The 18,505-nt window shown below is 36.5% G+C and overlaps 2 protein-coding genes across 2 annotated transcripts in view; both read left to right on the plus strand.

Moving 5' to 3' along the window:
- LOC127435679 (mucin-2-like) overlaps positions 1-7,680 on the plus strand; it is a 39,233-nt gene extending 31,553 nt beyond the window's left edge. Inside the window, exons 39-49 of the mRNA XM_051689316.1 lie at positions 1,705-1,745; positions 3,870-3,989; positions 4,103-4,201; positions 4,296-4,415; positions 4,570-4,668; positions 4,772-4,891; positions 5,490-5,588; positions 5,693-5,812; positions 6,290-6,329; positions 6,529-6,646; positions 7,149-7,680. Of these exons, the coding sequence (XP_051545276.1) occupies positions 1,705-1,745; positions 3,870-3,989; positions 4,103-4,201; positions 4,296-4,415; positions 4,570-4,668; positions 4,772-4,891; positions 5,490-5,588; positions 5,693-5,812; positions 6,290-6,329; positions 6,529-6,646; positions 7,149-7,323 (1,151 nt within the window). The 3' untranslated portion in view covers positions 7,324-7,680. The remainder of the gene's footprint in view (positions 1-1,704; positions 1,746-3,869; positions 3,990-4,102; positions 4,202-4,295; positions 4,416-4,569; positions 4,669-4,771; positions 4,892-5,489; positions 5,589-5,692; positions 5,813-6,289; positions 6,330-6,528; positions 6,647-7,148) is intronic.
- Positions 7,681-13,522: 5,842 nt separating this feature from the next.
- LOC127435680 (mucin-2-like) overlaps positions 13,523-18,505 on the plus strand; it is a 56,809-nt gene continuing 51,826 nt past the window's right edge. The window contains exons 1-6 of the mRNA XM_051689317.1: positions 13,523-13,562; positions 13,881-14,142; positions 14,511-14,625; positions 16,006-16,093; positions 17,170-17,252; positions 17,404-17,614. Of these exons, the coding sequence (XP_051545277.1) occupies positions 13,523-13,562; positions 13,881-14,142; positions 14,511-14,625; positions 16,006-16,093; positions 17,170-17,252; positions 17,404-17,614 (799 nt within the window). The remainder of the gene's footprint in view (positions 13,563-13,880; positions 14,143-14,510; positions 14,626-16,005; positions 16,094-17,169; positions 17,253-17,403; positions 17,615-18,505) is intronic.

Consider the following 18,505-nt stretch of genomic DNA (forward strand, 5'->3'; position numbering starts at 1 on the left):
AGTAACTGAGTGCACGTTTTAAGGGGCATTCAGTAGTTCTCTAGCTAGTGTTAACATTGCTCTTCTTCGTGTACTTTAAGTACTGATGTTACAGTGGTGTTAGACTCTGTACTGCCATCTTTCAATGTGGATCAACTTGACCGTCTCTGCTGCTCCCATCAGCTTTGGAATATCATTTGCATCTGGAAAATGTCGGAGTTTGAGGTCATTTCTAAAGTTATTTATTCCTCTAATAATATAAGTGCTTTGCCTAAAAACAAACATCAGAAATCAAGTGAACACGCTTCTACTGTTAAGGATAGATTATTATTGTCTCTCATATAAATAATCTTTGGAGACTGTCTATGTTTCACATTATTTCTAAAGACAGTTATTACCTTATTATTAGAGAACTGCTTAGCGTAAAAAATAAACCTCAATTATCTAGTGATACAGAATGTTATGGTAAAAGAAAGATTAGAATTGTTTTTGATGATCAAATTTAGCATGTCCATATATACTGTATTTGAAGAACTCATTTTATTTCCAAGCAACCAACATTATGGTTTACACAAAATCCACAAAAATGGCTGTGCCAATCTAATTTGCACTAAATGAATGAAGACGTAGATGCCTCACCGTTACCGATGTTTACTCTAGTTTTTTTGCTTATGCCGGTCTTTCTGTCTGCTTGCTTGAAGCAAGTTGCTTCAGACCTTTTTTTTTTTTTGCTTCTTTGGCTGTACAGCTGCTGGATCTCCCGTTGTCTCCGCTGCTAAAGCATGATAAATAAGCATGTTCCATTGTGTTCTGTCACCATGACAAATTATTTGTGTGGGTAAGCATACTTGGCAATAAAGCTCATTATGATTCTTTTCGCTCTTCAAGTCACCAAACAACACTGTTCTAATGCTGCCTTCATGTGCTATCGGAGTTATCCTACTTCCCACTTCTGAAGTGGTAATTATGAGTACGTCGTTTTCACGTGCTTTGTTGTTGGAAAGAATGGGAAACATGGACGACGCCAGGTTCATTCATACATATTTCTGAGGAACTTTTATTTTGACACCATAATACATATTACTCAGTTAACTTGCTGAAGATAATGGAATTTTTGTCAAATACAAGCTATTTTTATGGTGTAGAAATGTACAACATGCATCAAATGGTTGCTGATATACATAAATGAGTATGACCAAAACGGCAAGCGCTAACACTTAACTGTATTTAGAAAAATAAGCAAAACCTGTCATTCACTACAGAAACTGTACTCTCCTCCGCCATGTTGAAAGTGTAGGACTTACCCTGGTAATTACGACTTGAGGTGTCATTCTTGTGCAACTTCCGAGTGGGAAACTCATATTTACGATAATTCCGATAGCACATGAAGGCAGCATAAACATAGCCAAGAGTATCTACACAGGCGGCATCCAATTAGCGCAAGGATTCTCTTCTTCAACGTTTAGTGAAACACCGCGGGTCATGTGATTTCAACATGGCAAAACACATTGAAGGGGGTGAACTGCACCACGTAGAATAAAACACTTTTTATAGAAAACTGTGAGTACAGTCTTCATCTCATGTGAGTTTACATCATTCGGATCAAACTTAAAAAAAACACAATTTATTTGTTAATGTGTAAAACTTTTAAATTGGCTCCAAACTACTGAATGCACCTTTAACTATTCCTTTAAGCAATTTCTACTGCTTTTTTTCCCTGACCAGTGCCCAAAGATGTCTGTGTGTACGAAAATACTGAGTACAAGGTGAGATACTGCAGATTTCATTAATTAAGTATGGTTGGTAAAACAGGAATTTTTAAACTAAGCAAGGGGCAAACAACACTATTAAATGTTAATTTTATAAAATGCTTTCCTGTCATAGTTTTCCTCACTGTTTTGTTATTTAGAAGAGTTTCTGTTATGTTGGAGTTTTGGAGTGTACCATTATGGTGAAGAGTGAAGTTTAGCTAAGGTTTAGGACAGATTCAAATTAAAAATGGTCTTTATTGCTTTACTCATTGAACAATTGCTATGCTAATTAATGCATGGTGTTACCAATTAGCATGCATTCAGCATGCTAGCATGCACTGTACTAGCTAGGTTCCCTATCGATTCAGTTCACTCAACATTGCTGTGAAACACTTTGAGGAATTCCTTTTCCATGGCCTAGTTGAAGCCCTTGTATCATAATGGCAATTTTATGATTGGCAATGGTGTTTGAGCCCCGCCTCTTTGGGCGTGCATTTGCCCTATATAAGCGGGCGCTCAATCACCATTTCTTCAGAATTTTCTTCCTTCAAGACCGACATCATCTCATCTTGACTAAGACAATCTTTTCTTAGTCAAAAAATTTCTCCGCCTCGCCTCCAGCATTGGGTTCTTCGTGTAACGTGTAGGTGCTGGACAGAATGACCCAGGAGCAGAGGTAACAGTTCCAAAAGATTTATTCACAAAGTCAGTAATGCGCCATCGTGCAGAGTAGAGAGTAGTGTGTTCGTCAGTGGAGTGTGTGTATCGTGGAAGTCAGGAGAAACTTGGCAGAATCCTCCGTAGAAGCTAGGCGATGAGAGAGATGTCCAGCAGACAATGCGAGCAACAGCAGAAGTGTAGATCCCCAGCACACGGGCATAGACCAGAATTCCTTTGTGGATTACAAGGCTGAACTCAGTGAAGACTGTAAGGCAAACCACAACCCAAACAACGCAGGCAACCAACAGAGTGACAAGACAGGACCAGCTAAACAAGGAGAGCGAGGTTAGTACTCAACTTAGTATAACAATCTGGCAAAGAAACAGAGAAACATGAGGTCATATATAGGGAGTGAAATCAGGCTGGAACAGATGTTGCTCGACAAGCTAATCATTGGCAGCCCTGAGAACAATGAACGTTTCCATGGAAACACCAATCATGCCAGTTGAGCACGCCTGTGAAAAACGAGGGAGAGAAAATGACAAAACAAACCTGTGGGCTTACCAGAACCGTTACAGTAACCGTGCGTAATCTGCAACCTGTCGATCGTTGAGATAGTCCAGACAAAATTCTCGCCGCCTCCCGACCTTGAGCCGAGCTCGGTCTCGAGTGGTCCCCTCCAGAGGAGCCGATAAAATCTTGCCTGGATGAGTGGTTCCAGCAGGCTGTGGCCCGGAAAATGGCACCATTCTTCCCGGAAGTCCATGACAAGCTCACAAAGACCTGGCGCCAAAATGGCCCAACCAGGCACCTCATATACTTATTCTAATATGTAAATAAATGTTCATACCCTGGTGCATCTTAGGGTATGACATTATGTGGTGCGGCGCGATTGGACTCAATTCCCCAAAGAATTTCATAGCAATGTTGAGTGAACTAAATCAATAGGGAACGTCTCCGGTTACACATGTAATCTCAGTTCCCTGAGATGAAGGGAGCGAGACATTGCTAAACTTAGCCGCACTACTACTTCAGAGTTTTGAGGTACGAGCAATGCGTTCTTGTCCGTCAGTCAGAAAATTCTGAAGAAATGGTGATTGAGCGCCTGCTTATATAGGGCAAATGCGCAACTAAAGGAGCGGGGCTCAAACACCATTGCCAATCATAAGATTGGCCTTATGATACAATGGCTTCAACTAGGTCGTGGAAAAGGAATTCCCCAAAGCATTTCACAGCCATGTCTTGTTCCATTCATCTCAGGGAACTGAGGTTACATGTGTAACCAGAGACATTTTCTTAAATTGTAGTGTAAAAAACTGACATTACATGTTAATTATAAGTTCAGCCGAAGAGTTAAAGTGCCAAAGAGTTAAAGTGCATAATTTATAAGTTAAGAGCAAATAACATTTTTATGTGAAATCCATATGACCATGTTTTCTGAATTTGTAATGTTAGTTCACTTTCCTCACTATTCTTTAGCCTGGCGTTACATTCCCCTCAGACCCTTGTCTGGAATGTAACTGTACAATGAATATAGACCAACAGACTAAACTACATGTTGTGACTTGTGCCAAGAAAGACTGCAACAATTGCTCTGAGGTAATGATGACAGGCAAAACTTTTAAAGTTTCTCATTTGAAAATAAAGTACAGCTGCCACTGTTCTATTAAAGATATAAACTTGTTTTTTTTTTTTTTTTTTTGTAATCTAAGGGTTTTGAATATGTGAAACAAGAAGGAGAGTGCTGTGGAACATGTAAGCAGATAAAATGTATTTATCAAATGCCAGACAACACCAGCCGTATTCTCGAGGTACAAAAAACACTTAAAACTGTTCTTCGTCCTTTTATATTAACAGACAAAGAATCTTTGTTTTTCAATCCTCATGTTGCTTGTCTTTTTTTAGGTTGGAGAAATGCAAAATTACACATGTCAAACCATTTCGTGCCGCAAAGTTGATGGCTTAATTGTTACAGAGAGCACCAAAATGAACTGCCCTGTCTCAGCTTCCACTGATTGTAAGCCTGTAAGTAGAATATGTGTAGCTTGAGCTCCACACTTGTTCTGTTTGCTCTTTTCTCAAAACTTTTAAAGGTAGATCTTAAAAAGACTTTGATTTGAAAATGTTATAAAGCTACCATTGGACTATAAAAACGGTAGACTTGTTTTTGCATTCCAAGGGGTATGAATATGTTAAACAAGAAGGAGACTGCTGTGGAACATGTATACCCATAGGCTGTGTTTATAAAGCACCAGATGACACCAGCCTTGTTCTCAAGGTACCTTGTAAAACAATTGTACACTTTTCTCCACAGTTTCATATCAACAAAGAATCTTCTCTGTTCTTCCATCCTCATGTAGCCTATCTTTACTTTTGTTTAGGTTGGAGATGAGTACGAGCACAAATGTGAGAGAGCTACCTGCCATAAAATTAATGGCTTAGTTGAAATATTTGTGACCAAAAAAGTCTGCCCTTACTTTAATCAAGATGACTGTAAGCCTGTAAGTAGAATATGTGTAGTTTAATCTCCACGCATGACACACTTGGTCTGTTTGTACTGTATTTTGTACGGCTGCTGTTTTCTGATATATTGCAGTTTATCTTTGCTAAATTTACACATTTCTTCAAACTAATGTCAATTCCTTAAAAACAATTTACACAGTCATAGAAACAGATACTTAATTTCTGAATGTTTATTTAGAAGTACTGTGCTGAAATCAGAAAGTTAAAAAATGCAACATTGCATGCTCAGATTGTGATGTTCCCTTCTTGTAGACTAGCAACATTGTGGCTCATTAACCAATGACATCCCTCTCGCTTCTTTTTGTTGAAGTTGAGTCTCTATCCTCAGTGCATCCTCTTTTAACGAGAGTCCATGATTTACACCAGTGTTAATGAAAGTGCATCTTATTTTATTTGTGTCACATCTCTCTCTAATATCATCTCCCACCATGCTGTCCCCTTCTCTTTCACCTTCTCTTACACCATCACCTCTTGCTCTTTCCTCAATACTTTTAAAGGTAGATCTCAAAAAGTCTAAGATTTGAAAATGCCCTGAAGCTGCAAATGGAATTTTAAAACTTGTTTTTGCATTCCAAGGGTTCTGAATATGTGAAACAAGAAGGAGACTGCTGTGGAACATGTAAGCCAAGAGGATGTGTTTATTATGCGAAAGACAACACCAGCCATGTTCTCAAGGTACATTTTTAAAACACTCATTTACTTTTCTTCACACTTTCATATTAACAAAGAATCTTCTCTGTTCTTCTGTCCTAATGTAGCCTGTCTATTCTTTTGTTTAGAATGGAGAAGAGTACATCGAAAATTGTACAAGTGTTACCTGCCATGAAATTAATGGCTCATTTGTGATATTTGAGACTGAAAAAGTATGCCCCTACTTTAATCAAGATGACTGTAACCCTGTAAGTAAAATCTCTGTAGCTCGAGCTCCACACATGACACACTTTGTCTGTTTGTACTGTATTTTACACGGCTGTTGCTGCTGGGGGGGTGTCAAGTTCAAGAAAGGACAAGGCAGAAATGAAAGCCATTTGCCTGAAAACTATGTTCACCCTAAACTTTCAATATATGGCAAAGACCATCTTGGACACTCTGATATAAATACTGTAACTCATTTTGTGCTCCCAAGAAAGATGAGTAAATGCTTTGAGGTTTAAATAAGTTGAGAAGTTTGTGTGCAGTGTTTGAGAAAATAAAATATGTATATTATTTTATACACATTCATAATATGTATTAAATCAATAAATAATGTACAATACATTTTGGAAAATCACATAGTGCTCAGATGGCTGTGTGAATTGTTCTGAGAGCTTTTACTTTAGTTTTTTATTTATTTTTTATTTATTGTTTTATCAGTTGCTCTGCTTGTGTCTTTACAGGAAACAGTGCGATATGACACAAATCAATGTTGCAAGATCTGTAAGATATTGCTTCCTTTCCCAAAATATACAGACACGATTAAACATTTTTTAATTATTATGTCCACCCTACCATGTTTATGCATTTAACTTATGTTAAGTCATTTAAAAAATTATAATGTAAGGCACTACAAAAAACAAAATGCATGAGACTTTGTTCATGAGAGAGAGTCAGACACAAGCTTACCTGCCTCCTTTAGGTGAGCCAAAGAACTGCGTTCGAGTGAAGAACACCACCAATGTGCATGCAAATAATTGTAAATCCATTGAGGCTGTTGAAGTGCCATTCTGCAGTGGCCACTGTGACACCCAATCAATGTAAGAGCACGTGCACAGCTATTTCATCACAAACATAAGATTTTTTTAAACATCTGATGAACTGTACAGTCTAAGAGTTGAATTACAGTATAATTATTTCACGAGTAACAGCATGCACATTTATTATTGTTCATTGTAGCAAGAGAACTACAAACTCCACTTGAATATTTATGTTAGAAGCAATATATTACAGTACTTAATGAACAAGGTGTTCCTCCACAGTTACACTTCCACTGACATAAAACAGCTTGAAACTCTACTTGGTCAAACATGTTGATGTTTGTTTGGACGATCAAGCTGTCTGTGGCATGTAAAGTGTACACACGTCCTGAAAAACAGAATGCTGATTTGTCAGTTACAGAACAGTAAACTCAGACAGATAGACCTTTTGTTTTCAGATCTCAAACTCACTAAATATCAGGATCCACAGTAAGATCACTTCCAGCTTTTTACATTCATCTGACTGGTGTTTTTTTTTTTTTTTTTTTGTAAACCTGCTCAGGTATTCTGTGCAAATGAATGCCATGATGCACAGCTGTTCTTGCTGCCGGGAGGAGAAAACCAGCCGTAAAAATGTGAAGCTGAAGTGTCCCGATGACAGTGAGATCCTTTATCACTACGACTATGTTGAAAGCTGCAGATGCACTCCTACAGAGTGTGAAAACCAGAAGACTTAAGGATGAATGATCTTGTTTCATATCCGCCTGATCTTAACTTGATTATTGCAGATTTGAGCATGACTGAATCTGTCGCTATGAGAAATATATAACAGAAAATTACAATACTGATGATTTAAACTGTGTGAGACTTTCGCAGTGCATAACTGGCAAACATTATTATGGCCATTACATTTTCTTCACTTTTTTAATTTAGGTGTATGGTTTATTCTAATGATATTCTTGTTCTTACGTATATAAAAAAAAAAAAAAAAAAAACATTTCTTCTTTCTTTCTTTATGCTGTTTGGTAATGCATAATATAATGATCCATATTTCCTTGTAATGAAATTAGTTATGATTACAATAAAGCATAATAAACAGCATCAGTTAGAGTTCACTGTCTTTTTTATTTTTTATTTATTTATTATCAGCCTGCATGCACTACAAATACAAAATACAAAAGTACAACATGTGATCTAAATTAGACTTTACATATTATACTTTTTTATTTTATTTTAAAAACTACGTAAGTTTGCTGTGGTTTGGGCTAAATTAATTCCAAATTCCAAAAATGATGATTTCATATTTACAGTGTGGTTTAAAAGTCAGTTTAAGATGTTGCTAGTCAAGTCCAAAAGGTTTTTTCCTAGGTAGATGTTTACATCATGCTTATGTGGAGTGTACATGTGAAGTGTTGTTTCTGTGAGGAAAATAGAATAAATGTGTACACACATTCTGGCAATACAGAAATACAACAAGGAATAGCTGTTATATACTCATTAAAACTAATTTTAATTTAAATTATATGTATTTAATATTATAAAGGCGCTCGTAAACGCTCGCAAAAAAACTGACGCACTACAGTCTCTTCACGAGACTATATAACGAATAATAGATTTGTATTGACAAGTAAACAATGCTGATTATAACTGGTAGATTTTTCGACTGAAGTGGTGATGTTTCTGAGGAAAAATTATTTCTATGTTGGCACACTAAGTGTTAAGTACTTACTAAGTCATGAACGTACAGTAACACAAAACTGATGCAAATTAGGTATTCTAGTAAATAAACAAGAAACAGAAGATTGTGTTACTTAACTCATATCCATCCTAGTGACTGATAATTTGTATTTGGAGCACAGCCTCTAACCGGCAACGCACAGAAATTCTCTAAAATTTGTATGGTTGACACATTTTTTACAGTCGTATAATTTTAACTGGTATATCAATTGATGAGCTTAATCCTGGAACAACGAACAAACTTAGTGACCAATAAGGGTTTGCTTGCTCACATGTGACTTTTATCGACATAGTTTTGGTCCATTTTAAAATGTTGCCTTGTGAAAGCAAACCGAACCAAGAAGAAAATGCAAAATTGTAAAAATTTAGTCCCCTTTTAGGAACAAAGCAAATTGTACCACCAGACTCCACTGTCTACGCAGCAGAGACATGACAAAAAAATCGATTAAGGATATATTTTTTATTTTTTTTAAGTACTAGTAGTGTAGGTGCTTAGCATTTGCCTCATAGACATTTAGCACATAAAAATAAAAAATAAAAAAAATAAATAAAAAAAATTCATTAATATCTACTAGATTTTTGCTAGTAAACCTCAGAATTTCACTGCTATTGGTAAATGTAATGTGAACGTATCGACTCCAGAAAACTGAGCTTTCAAAAGATAAATCTTGCTTTAAAAAATAAAGGGTGCAACCAAATTAAGGCCAAACTGAGATAATTTTAAATTAACAAGCATTAACAAAGCCACTATTTTGAACTTTACATCCATTAGAATTAAGATGAAGTTACTGTAGAAATCTTAAAGTCCATAGCATCTGTCATACATTCTGAGTCTTAAACAGAAAGAGATTTGTATGCACAATATCACTGAGATTTGTGAAAAGTTGAGCTTTTTTTAAGAAGAAAACAAAGGCCAAATAATATTATTTTTTTATTCTGCTAACCTGCTTCTGATGACTGCAGCCCCATCAGTAGTATACGGCCCATCTCAGCATCCACATCTGAGACATGATCACAGTCCCCATGAATACAAAATCCATGTTCTGCTCAAGAGCTCCTACCTGTTAGTGCTTGCCCTTTCATAGTGCCATTTAGTTTACTTAGGTAAATTATAATAGGTGATTAGAAGGTGGAACCCAAGGTCATGCATAATTGTGGTAGGGCCAGTGCTGTCTTTGACTTGAATAATCATCTAATGTCTTAGCTGTTTGAGATCAAACAAGGTTTGTGCAAACCTTTGTGGTAAGAAACACTTTCGGTCATTCATCATAATGCAATTATCTATTTTATCATCTCAAATTAAACAAGGATGTGAGTCCTGACATTGGAGATCCAACCATTTTGTGGAGAATATATAAAGTATGACACACTATCTAAAATTATCAACACCCTAAATGTCAACCTTGCTGTGTTTTTGGGCATACAAGATCAGTCACGTTGAATTTACAATGACTCCAAAAAGTATTTGGACACCTTCCATTTTTTAAATGCTTTGTGGTGAAGGTTCCTGCGAGTTCATCTTTTCTGGCATTCATCAGTTCATCAGACCTCAAATTTAGCATGACATGCCAGTTATTATTGATAACTATTGTTAGAATTTATCTCAATCTTAGATACTTAATTATTCTTTGTGAATTCTATACTTTAAATTGCACTCATTCATTCAGAATCCTGTCACTTAGAGTCTAGTGCCGGATGTGTAAACGGATCTCACGTCACAAACTCGTCAGTATTGGTCAATAGTCACAGGGAAACAAATGTACTTTTAACTAGAGTAACATTATCAATAATCAGAGTTACTGACTATTATTTTTTAGACCTTCAGCATTATAATAGTATAGTATAGTAATATAATAGTAGTTTCCTTCAATCCTTACAGTGTATATACCCCTAACTTAAGCCAAGTAGTAAGTCAGAAAGCTGTCATTATATGCTGAGCCATAGTATGTAATAACGCTAATCATAGATTTACAGTAACGTGGATTTAATGTAATAATCTAAAGCCAGTCATTTCAGAATGAGTCAGAATAGAATAAAGTTTAACAATTTATTAGACAGGTAACCATGTATCATGCGAATTAGAAATAATCAACACAAACCATCCAGTTCTCAAAGATGAATCTTAAGAGTAAAAGACGCATACCTAAAATCAGTCAGAGTGATACATAGTATTGCAAGTCAAAAAGACACAACACTATGTTCATCTGGCTACAGAATCACCCCAAGCCTTTTGCCAGGTTCCCTTAAATGTCCAGACATCAAATGGAGACAACGGACTGTTCGATTGGAATGTAGAATTGAATAGAATCCAGTGACCAAGGGGTCACACCCTCCTGTTGATAATTTACATTGAAGACCATAGGAAGACACACTTCCACAGCAGAGACTTTGTGGTAGCACTTTAATTTATTGTACTGTTTCACATTTACATACTATATAATTACAACAACTATAGTTGTAATTAATAGGTACTAACCCTAACCCATTTTAAGTACATGTAGTTACCTCATTAGTCAGTACACTGTAAGTATACTGAAAGTACACGTACTGTAACATAAAGTGCAACCGACTTGGTTTCTCTAAATTCTAATATCTTTGTCATGATTAAGTCTGCTGCTGTGGAAATGAGACCATTCTATCAATCACACCAAGACCTTTCAAATGAAATCAAACAAGTACAGTCAAATCTTTGGTTTTCATAGAATATGATATTTTGTACATATAGATCTTTTAAGGTATTAAGGTGATCTGAGCTGAGACGAAGAGGGGGAGAAGGGAACAGATGTTGAGGAACAATGAGGAGTGAATTTGCATTCCTCGCTCAGTGGGATGTGGTGTCTCAGGTGGAGATGCTTATGTTGTGAAAGAGTTCATGTGTTGATTTTTGCAAAAGTTCTTAGTTTGCTCTGGAGTCCAAACATCTTGGCACCAGCCTTACAAAAGTGTGTTTCTGTGGCTCAAAAACATTCCATTTGTTTTGACATGGCAGCGTTTGTTCCAACAATGCTTTGAGTCTGGGCCGGAACTGACGAGGAGGGTATTCTGGAAGCGATTTGAAAATAGTGATTATTTTTGCAATTAATTATTATGCCACTATAAATCCAGTTTTATGTAACTGACATCACATTGAATATGATTTGAATACAGTAAAAGCATCTGGCAAATGCATTGATGTAATGTTAAAAGAAATAAGGAACACTAATGATCAAACAGGATGTTGATTTTACTTAGAAATAATTAAACTGGAAAGCATTGCATGGACAAGCAACAGTGAAGAAACTGGTTGTTTGGGTGATTTAACATTTTATCGAATATATCTTAAGATATACAGTTGATGACAGTCAAATATTGACCTTTATGGATATTGACTGAATGAATATTGACTTTCGATGGAAGCTTAAAAAATGGCAAAAGAACTCAACACAAGTTTGTCTTGTATCATTAATATGAGTAATGATTATCTAATTAATATTTAATATGAGTATCATTAACATATGGTTTGGAATAAAAAAAAGTTATTTTAATTTTATACACGTGTAAATATAAAAAACTTTTACAAACTTGTATAAATGTAAAAAAAAAATCAAATAAATGTTAGAAACAAATGGTGTTACTGGCTTGGCTTGAACTGTGTATATGTGTAATAATAATTATAATAATTAATAAAGAATAATAATAGTAATTATGTGTGTGTGTGTGTGTGTGTGTGTGTGTGTGTGTGTGTGTGTGTGTGTGTGTATGTAAAGATATACGTTGGAAAATAGTGTACAAATTAAAGTTATAAATTAAAATAGTTATAATACACTCACTGAGCACTTTATTAGGTACACCTGTACACCTACATATTCATGCCATTATCTAATCAGCCAATCATTTGGCAGCAGTGCAGTGCATAACATCATGTGGACAAATGTCAGGAGCTTCCGTTAAAGTTCACATCAACCATCAGAATGGCGGAAAGATGTGATCTCAGTGATTCAGACTGTGGCATGATTGCTGGTGTCAGACGGGCTGGTTTGAGTATTTCTGTAACTGCTCATCTCCTGGGATTTAGATCAACTGAAAAGTTGTCTTTGCCTTAACAGATTTTAACATTCAAATGCCCCGACAGAATCAATCAGTGTAGGTCAAGAAGACAAACATTTACATGTAACACTTTTGTGAAATTAATTACGAAATTAACAGAAATCAAGTCGGTACAAACCAACCTCATTCTCTATATTTTGTAATACACTAAAGGCTTGATTAACATATTTATTTAAAATATCTACCATGATGTGTAAGACATGAATGATCATTATAAAGCACCTTTATCTGTGATGCCAATGCTACATGACAGACAGGCCTGGTCTGGTCTGGAATTAACACAGAACATTTAAGTCTGTATTCCCTGAAAATCTCACCATTCACTGCAGATCTCAAATCAAACATGGTTTAATTAAAAGCATCGTGTCATTGGCTTTCGTGTGTCTCGTGAAAAAACGTTATTGATGTCTAACCTGACGTGATTCATTTATTGTGCTTTTTATCATTTGGAGATTGATAATCCCCATTCACATTTTATTACACGTAAAAATACAACAGTTGTTCCACAAAAGAAGTCATATGACTTTGCTTCTTCTGATCCGGCTTGCGCAGAACTTCAACAACAGGGATACAGTGTGTGGGCATTAGACAGTCTTCCAGTGTATGTTCTCTATGGTTGGATCCCCAATTTTGGGACCCACATCCTTGTTTAATTTTTGATGGTAATAAAGATAATTGCAGTATTATGCGTGCAGAAAGTGTACATACATCCTGTTTAATTTCAAACACAGTGGGGACATTAAATGTTTAACTGATTCAAAGATAAGACCACTGTAATGCATTAGTTGGATTTCACCTTAGGATCAAAGTTTACCTTCTTCTAAAGGAAACTAAAATTCCCTATAAAAAGACATACTCTGACAGATAGGACACATTAGCTCAGGCAGAACATGAATGTTGTATTCATGGGGACTGTGATGATGTCCCATAAGTGGATGCTGAGATGGACCATACTACTAATTGGGCTGCAGTCAACACAAGCAGGTTAGTAGATCAAAAAAAGAAATTAAAAAAACAGTTTAATTTTCTGCTCATTCCAAAAGTTACAATATTATTATAAATATGCATCACTTTTTTCTGTTTAAAGACATTATGCTACATTATGCAGGAGGTATGACTGAGCCCATGGACTATATGTGGCCAACGGTAGCTGGTAAGTATTTAATTGTAAGTGTTTAACTGATGTCAATTTAAATCCGTGAACTGTTAGTGTACAATAAACTTCCTTAGAAATTAAATAATGAAGATAATAACAGCAAATAAATCTTAAAGGGCTAATTCAGCTGTTCACACAACGGCCGAATTACTATTAAACAATGATCTTCTATTTTTAGTGTTCCCCACCATGAAAAACATAATGGTAACTCATGGTAAGAAGTCCTTCATAGATTTTTAAATAGTTGTAAATGCTTGTATAGTGTCAGTTATTTATTACAGAAGACATATTAATAACCCATCTCTCTTGATTCAGATGAACCGTTTTCCGATCATCAGTCCACGATCTGCAGCACATGGGGAAATTTCCACTTCAAGACTTTTGATGGTTATTTCTTTCAATGGCCAGACACATGTAACTACGTTCTGGCGAGGATGTGTAGCAGTATTTCTGATTTTAACATCCAAATGCAAAGAAAGATTGTAAATGATTCAAACATTTTCAGCACAGTCACAATAAATTTGGAGGGAACATTCATCAAACTTAGTAATGATGAAATCACCATGGACGGCCAAGTGTGAGTTTATTTTTGCAAGGTTAAAAATGATGGATTATAATTGAGAAAATTAAATATATATGTATATACATTGAAATGATTTAGAGCAGGTAAAGAAAAAAAATAGCTTTTCAAGTCACCAATTCACAAAGGTAGTTTGCTATGAATGTTTTGTTCCTGAGCATTTGCTTCAGTGTAATCAAGCTGATCACAACTTGTAGGCTACCAGGTAAAGACTGTGACAACTTACATAGGCTAAATTTGATTAATTTAGTTAATCGACAATTAAAAACATGTTGTTCTTGTTGTATTTAAGGTCTTAAAACTATTACTGTCTTTAAACATCTTTCTTTTGTTGAATGAGGAAGTTTTCTGTATCTTTATGATAGGGTGTCCAACGCAACCTATAAGTATGGAATTACAATCGAGCTAAGCGCATCAAGTGTAAAGATCTCTAACAAACATGGATTGACAGTCGTTTGGGAGGAAGATCACTCTGTATTGGTACGCAATTTCTGTCTTCAAATATATATGAATACTGTAAAATTTGTGATGGACCTATGACAAGGAGCATGTGATGAGGAGGAGGGCGGGGCCGGGCCGTGACTATGCAAGCCCGCCCCCAATCGGGCAAATCAGCCGAGGAGAGGGATAAATGCAGCGGGATGCGGCAGTTCGAGAGAGAGCGAGCTACAGGCAGCTGCCCAGTATGCATTTGTGTTTTTGTTTTATCTTTATGTTTTAATGTCTCATTAAACATTATTTTGATGGTTCGTCCGGTTCCCGCCTCCTCCTTTCCCCATTTGAACCTGGTGCCGAAACCCGGGAAGGGGGAGGGATGCGCTGTCGTGGAGTCCTCGCCACTACCAGCCATCCCAGGAGCAGCCACGGCCATTCGCCTGGGGACGGAGACATCACTGCCGGCCGCCAAGGATCTGAGCCATGCTGCCGTTAACCCACCCCCCCCCATAGAAAATAATAGAGAAAAAAAGGAAAAGGGGGGGAGGAGCGTGACCGTCTGCCCGGGGCTGGAGGACCCATTACCGTTCACCGGGTGAGGAGCGAGCTGTAGTCCACCAGAGGTTGGGGAGTGGCTGAGGGCCGGACGACAGCGTATCTGGGTGCCAGCGAACCAGGTATTTCCTCTCTCTCCTCTCTCTCGCTGTCGCTCCGATTTGCCCTCCCCTCGTCCCCCTCCCCAGCCCTAGAGAGGCGGGGAAAAGCCTACTGGCAGGCGGGGGGAAAGGGCAAGATGTACATCATGCCGGGGTTCCCCGGCCTGAGGCAAAGGAGGGAGGAGTGTGACGAGGAGGAGGGTGGGGCCGGGCCTTCACTATGCACGCCCAGCCCCCAATCGGGCTAATCAGCCGAGGAGAGGGATAAATGCAGCGGGACGCGGCAGTTCGAGAGAGAGAGCTGCAGGCAGCTGCCCTGTATGCATTTGTGTTTATGTTTTGTCTTTATGTTTTAATGTCTCATTAAACATTATTTTGATGGTTCGTCTGGTTCCCACCTCCTCCTTTCCCCATTTGAACCTTGTTACAGAGCATTAAACATCAAACAGCATATGGAGTTAATGTATCATAAATTAATGACATACTGTATAAAAACATTCAACCCACTGTTCATTGTCATCAGTCATCTTTCAAAGTATCAGATACATCTTTGACAGCAGCATATTTACAGTACTTTATCTAAAGATACAGTAACAAAGTTTTCTTTTTACTCCTTTTCCCTTCCTTTTAAGTAATTTATTGTTTTTGTCATAGATTCTCAAGTATTAAATTTTTTTTATGAAACACACAGAAAATGTAGCATGTGTTTTAATATTATTATTAACACATTTTTAATTAAAAAAATATTTAATTATATGATGTTCCCCAGATTGAACTTCCCTTTAAGTACCAAGGCCAGACCTGTGGGCTGTGTGGAAACTTCAATGGTGACAACACTGACGATTTAAGTGTAGATGGTAAACCTCATATTTTGATCAATTCACCTGTTAAATTGACCTTATTTTATTTTAAGTTGAATAATTACTGATCACTTTTAAACATTCACCATATTTTTAATCCCTCTCAAGTGCAAGAATGCATTCTTGTACAATAGCCTACTTCGTCATCTATACGGATGTCAATAGTACTTCAGTACCAAGTTAATACGGTACAAAAAAAAAAAAGAAAGAAAGATATTAGTAGTTTATACAGTATTAGTGGCGCTAACAGGCACTGTTTTCAAAAGCTTGCGTGCGTTTTTGCATGTGTGCTTAGTAAAACGTTTGCATGCACTTGTTCTTTCCGAGGTATTATTAGGCTAAGGCAAGTGCAGTCAGTTTGTCTTTTCATTAATATTAATCAAACAACAGCTCTCACAAAACAGTCTCAACATGAAAGAACACGTGACATTTCATAGAAATTTTAAAGTAAATTAATGAAACCTCTTACTTGTAGGATTTAAGACAAATGTGAACTGTTTCCTAACTTTAAGATGTGATTTACGGCAGTTTTTAAGAAAAAATTTAAAGAATTTGAAAGCTTCCAAGTTTTTTCTTAAGAACAATCTTAAGAAAAAAGATAAGAACTTGTTAAGAAGTTTTTTTTGGGAATACAAAATATTCATAACTTTTTTCTTAAGTCAGAAATGAAGAAGAAAATGGTAGTTAAGAAGAATTTTCTTCTTAAGAACGTTTCGTGTATCCAGCCCTTAGTCTGTTCCAAAAATCTAAAGTATCATCATATGTTGTCTTCTCTGGGTAAACAATCCCAGAATGAACTGTGACAAGCTCGGTGGATAAATAAAATCCAAAATGAAGGAAGAAAAATTAGCGAGAAAAATTTTGATTTTAAATCAACTTATAATCCAATTCATTTTAAAATAATAGAAACTGTGAATTCAGTTGGGCGTGAAGAGCGCTATTTGATTAATGCACAGAGTTGCTGCCTAGAGCGTTCCAGATCGTCCTGTTATAAGGCTCCATTTCAGTTAGGTTTTGGAACAGACCTGGTTAGATGATTTCTAAAGTCTTGTTAACATTTGAATAATTCACAGGTCCATACACATGGAGGGTGTCTACACCAGCTGAATCCTGTGAGAAAATTAAACTTCAACCCAATGATCAGTGTGAAAAGCAGGTATAGTGAGAAAAAAAAAAAAAAACAAGATTTAACAATCTGTCAGCTTTAACTATATTAACAAATGTTTTAAATTGTTTCACCTCATTTATAAATTGAAAAATTGGTACTTTTGACCGTGTCCTCTGAAATGGTTTATTTTATCTCCCAGACAAGCATTTGCCAGCAGTTTCTCAGAAGTTCGGGGTTTGATGATTGTCACCATGTGTTGGACATGAATTCATTTGAAAAGGCCTGTGTAAACGACCTGTGTCAATGTTACGGCAACCATGACTGTCTCTGCAACACACTCACAGAGATTTCACGACAGTGCACACATGCAGGTGGCAGACCGGGAACATGGAGGACACAGCACCTCTGTCGTAAGTGTGATTTCTGGAAGATGGCATTGGTAAATTAAAACATATGCATTTGCATTTTGCTGCCAAGTTGACTAATGATAGACAGACAGACAGACAGACAGACAGACAGACAGACAGATAGATAGATAGATAGATAGATAGATAGATAGATAGATAGATAGATAGATAGAGAAAATTTTTATTGGTTTTACGTAATTCAGTTATGGACATCGGTTCCACATAAAGAAAATGTGTTTCCTTAATATGAAATGAAAATGTAGGCTCTACTTAAATGTGTTGTGTTGCATAAACCCAAAGGAATTAAGTTAATCTCACTTAAATTAGATCTGTCCAAATTACGCCACTTAATTTAACAGCTTGCTGCTAGCTAGCAACAATACACATTAGCATATTATAGATATCTTTTTGTTCAGTATAATGCTGTTTTGGTGCTGTTTTGATCCTCAATCAGTCTGTATTAGTTATGGGTCATTCATGAACGATTCATTCATTTTGAACGAATCTTTTATGTGACTCAGAAGAACGAGTAGTCTCAGAGAGTGATTCGTTCGTTTCAACAAACGCGCAACCTCCGTTCGTGTGTTATGTGAAAACCGCATAGGCGCTGTACAGAAAATTATTAGCTCACCTTTCAACTCTTTTGGTCCGAGTTGTTCGTTCTTTTGTCACATGACAGCCTGAAGTGAGGTGAACTAATCTTACTGTTTCTCATAATTTGTCCATGGCTGCATTATAATTTTTTCCTTATTGGGACTATAATCAAAGTTTGCATAAGTAGACGTGTTGGGGGATTTGGCTATTGAAAATTTTACATTTTAATTTAATTCTGCTCAGATGAATGAATGACTTGAATAAAGATTAATTCATTTTGCTGAACAAGACTCAAAGATC

Source organism: Myxocyprinus asiaticus, chromosome 46 (assembly GCF_019703515.2).
Source record: "Myxocyprinus asiaticus isolate MX2 ecotype Aquarium Trade chromosome 46, UBuf_Myxa_2, whole genome shotgun sequence".
In the NCBI taxonomy this organism is placed as follows: Eukaryota; Metazoa; Chordata; class Actinopteri; order Cypriniformes; family Catostomidae; genus Myxocyprinus; species Myxocyprinus asiaticus.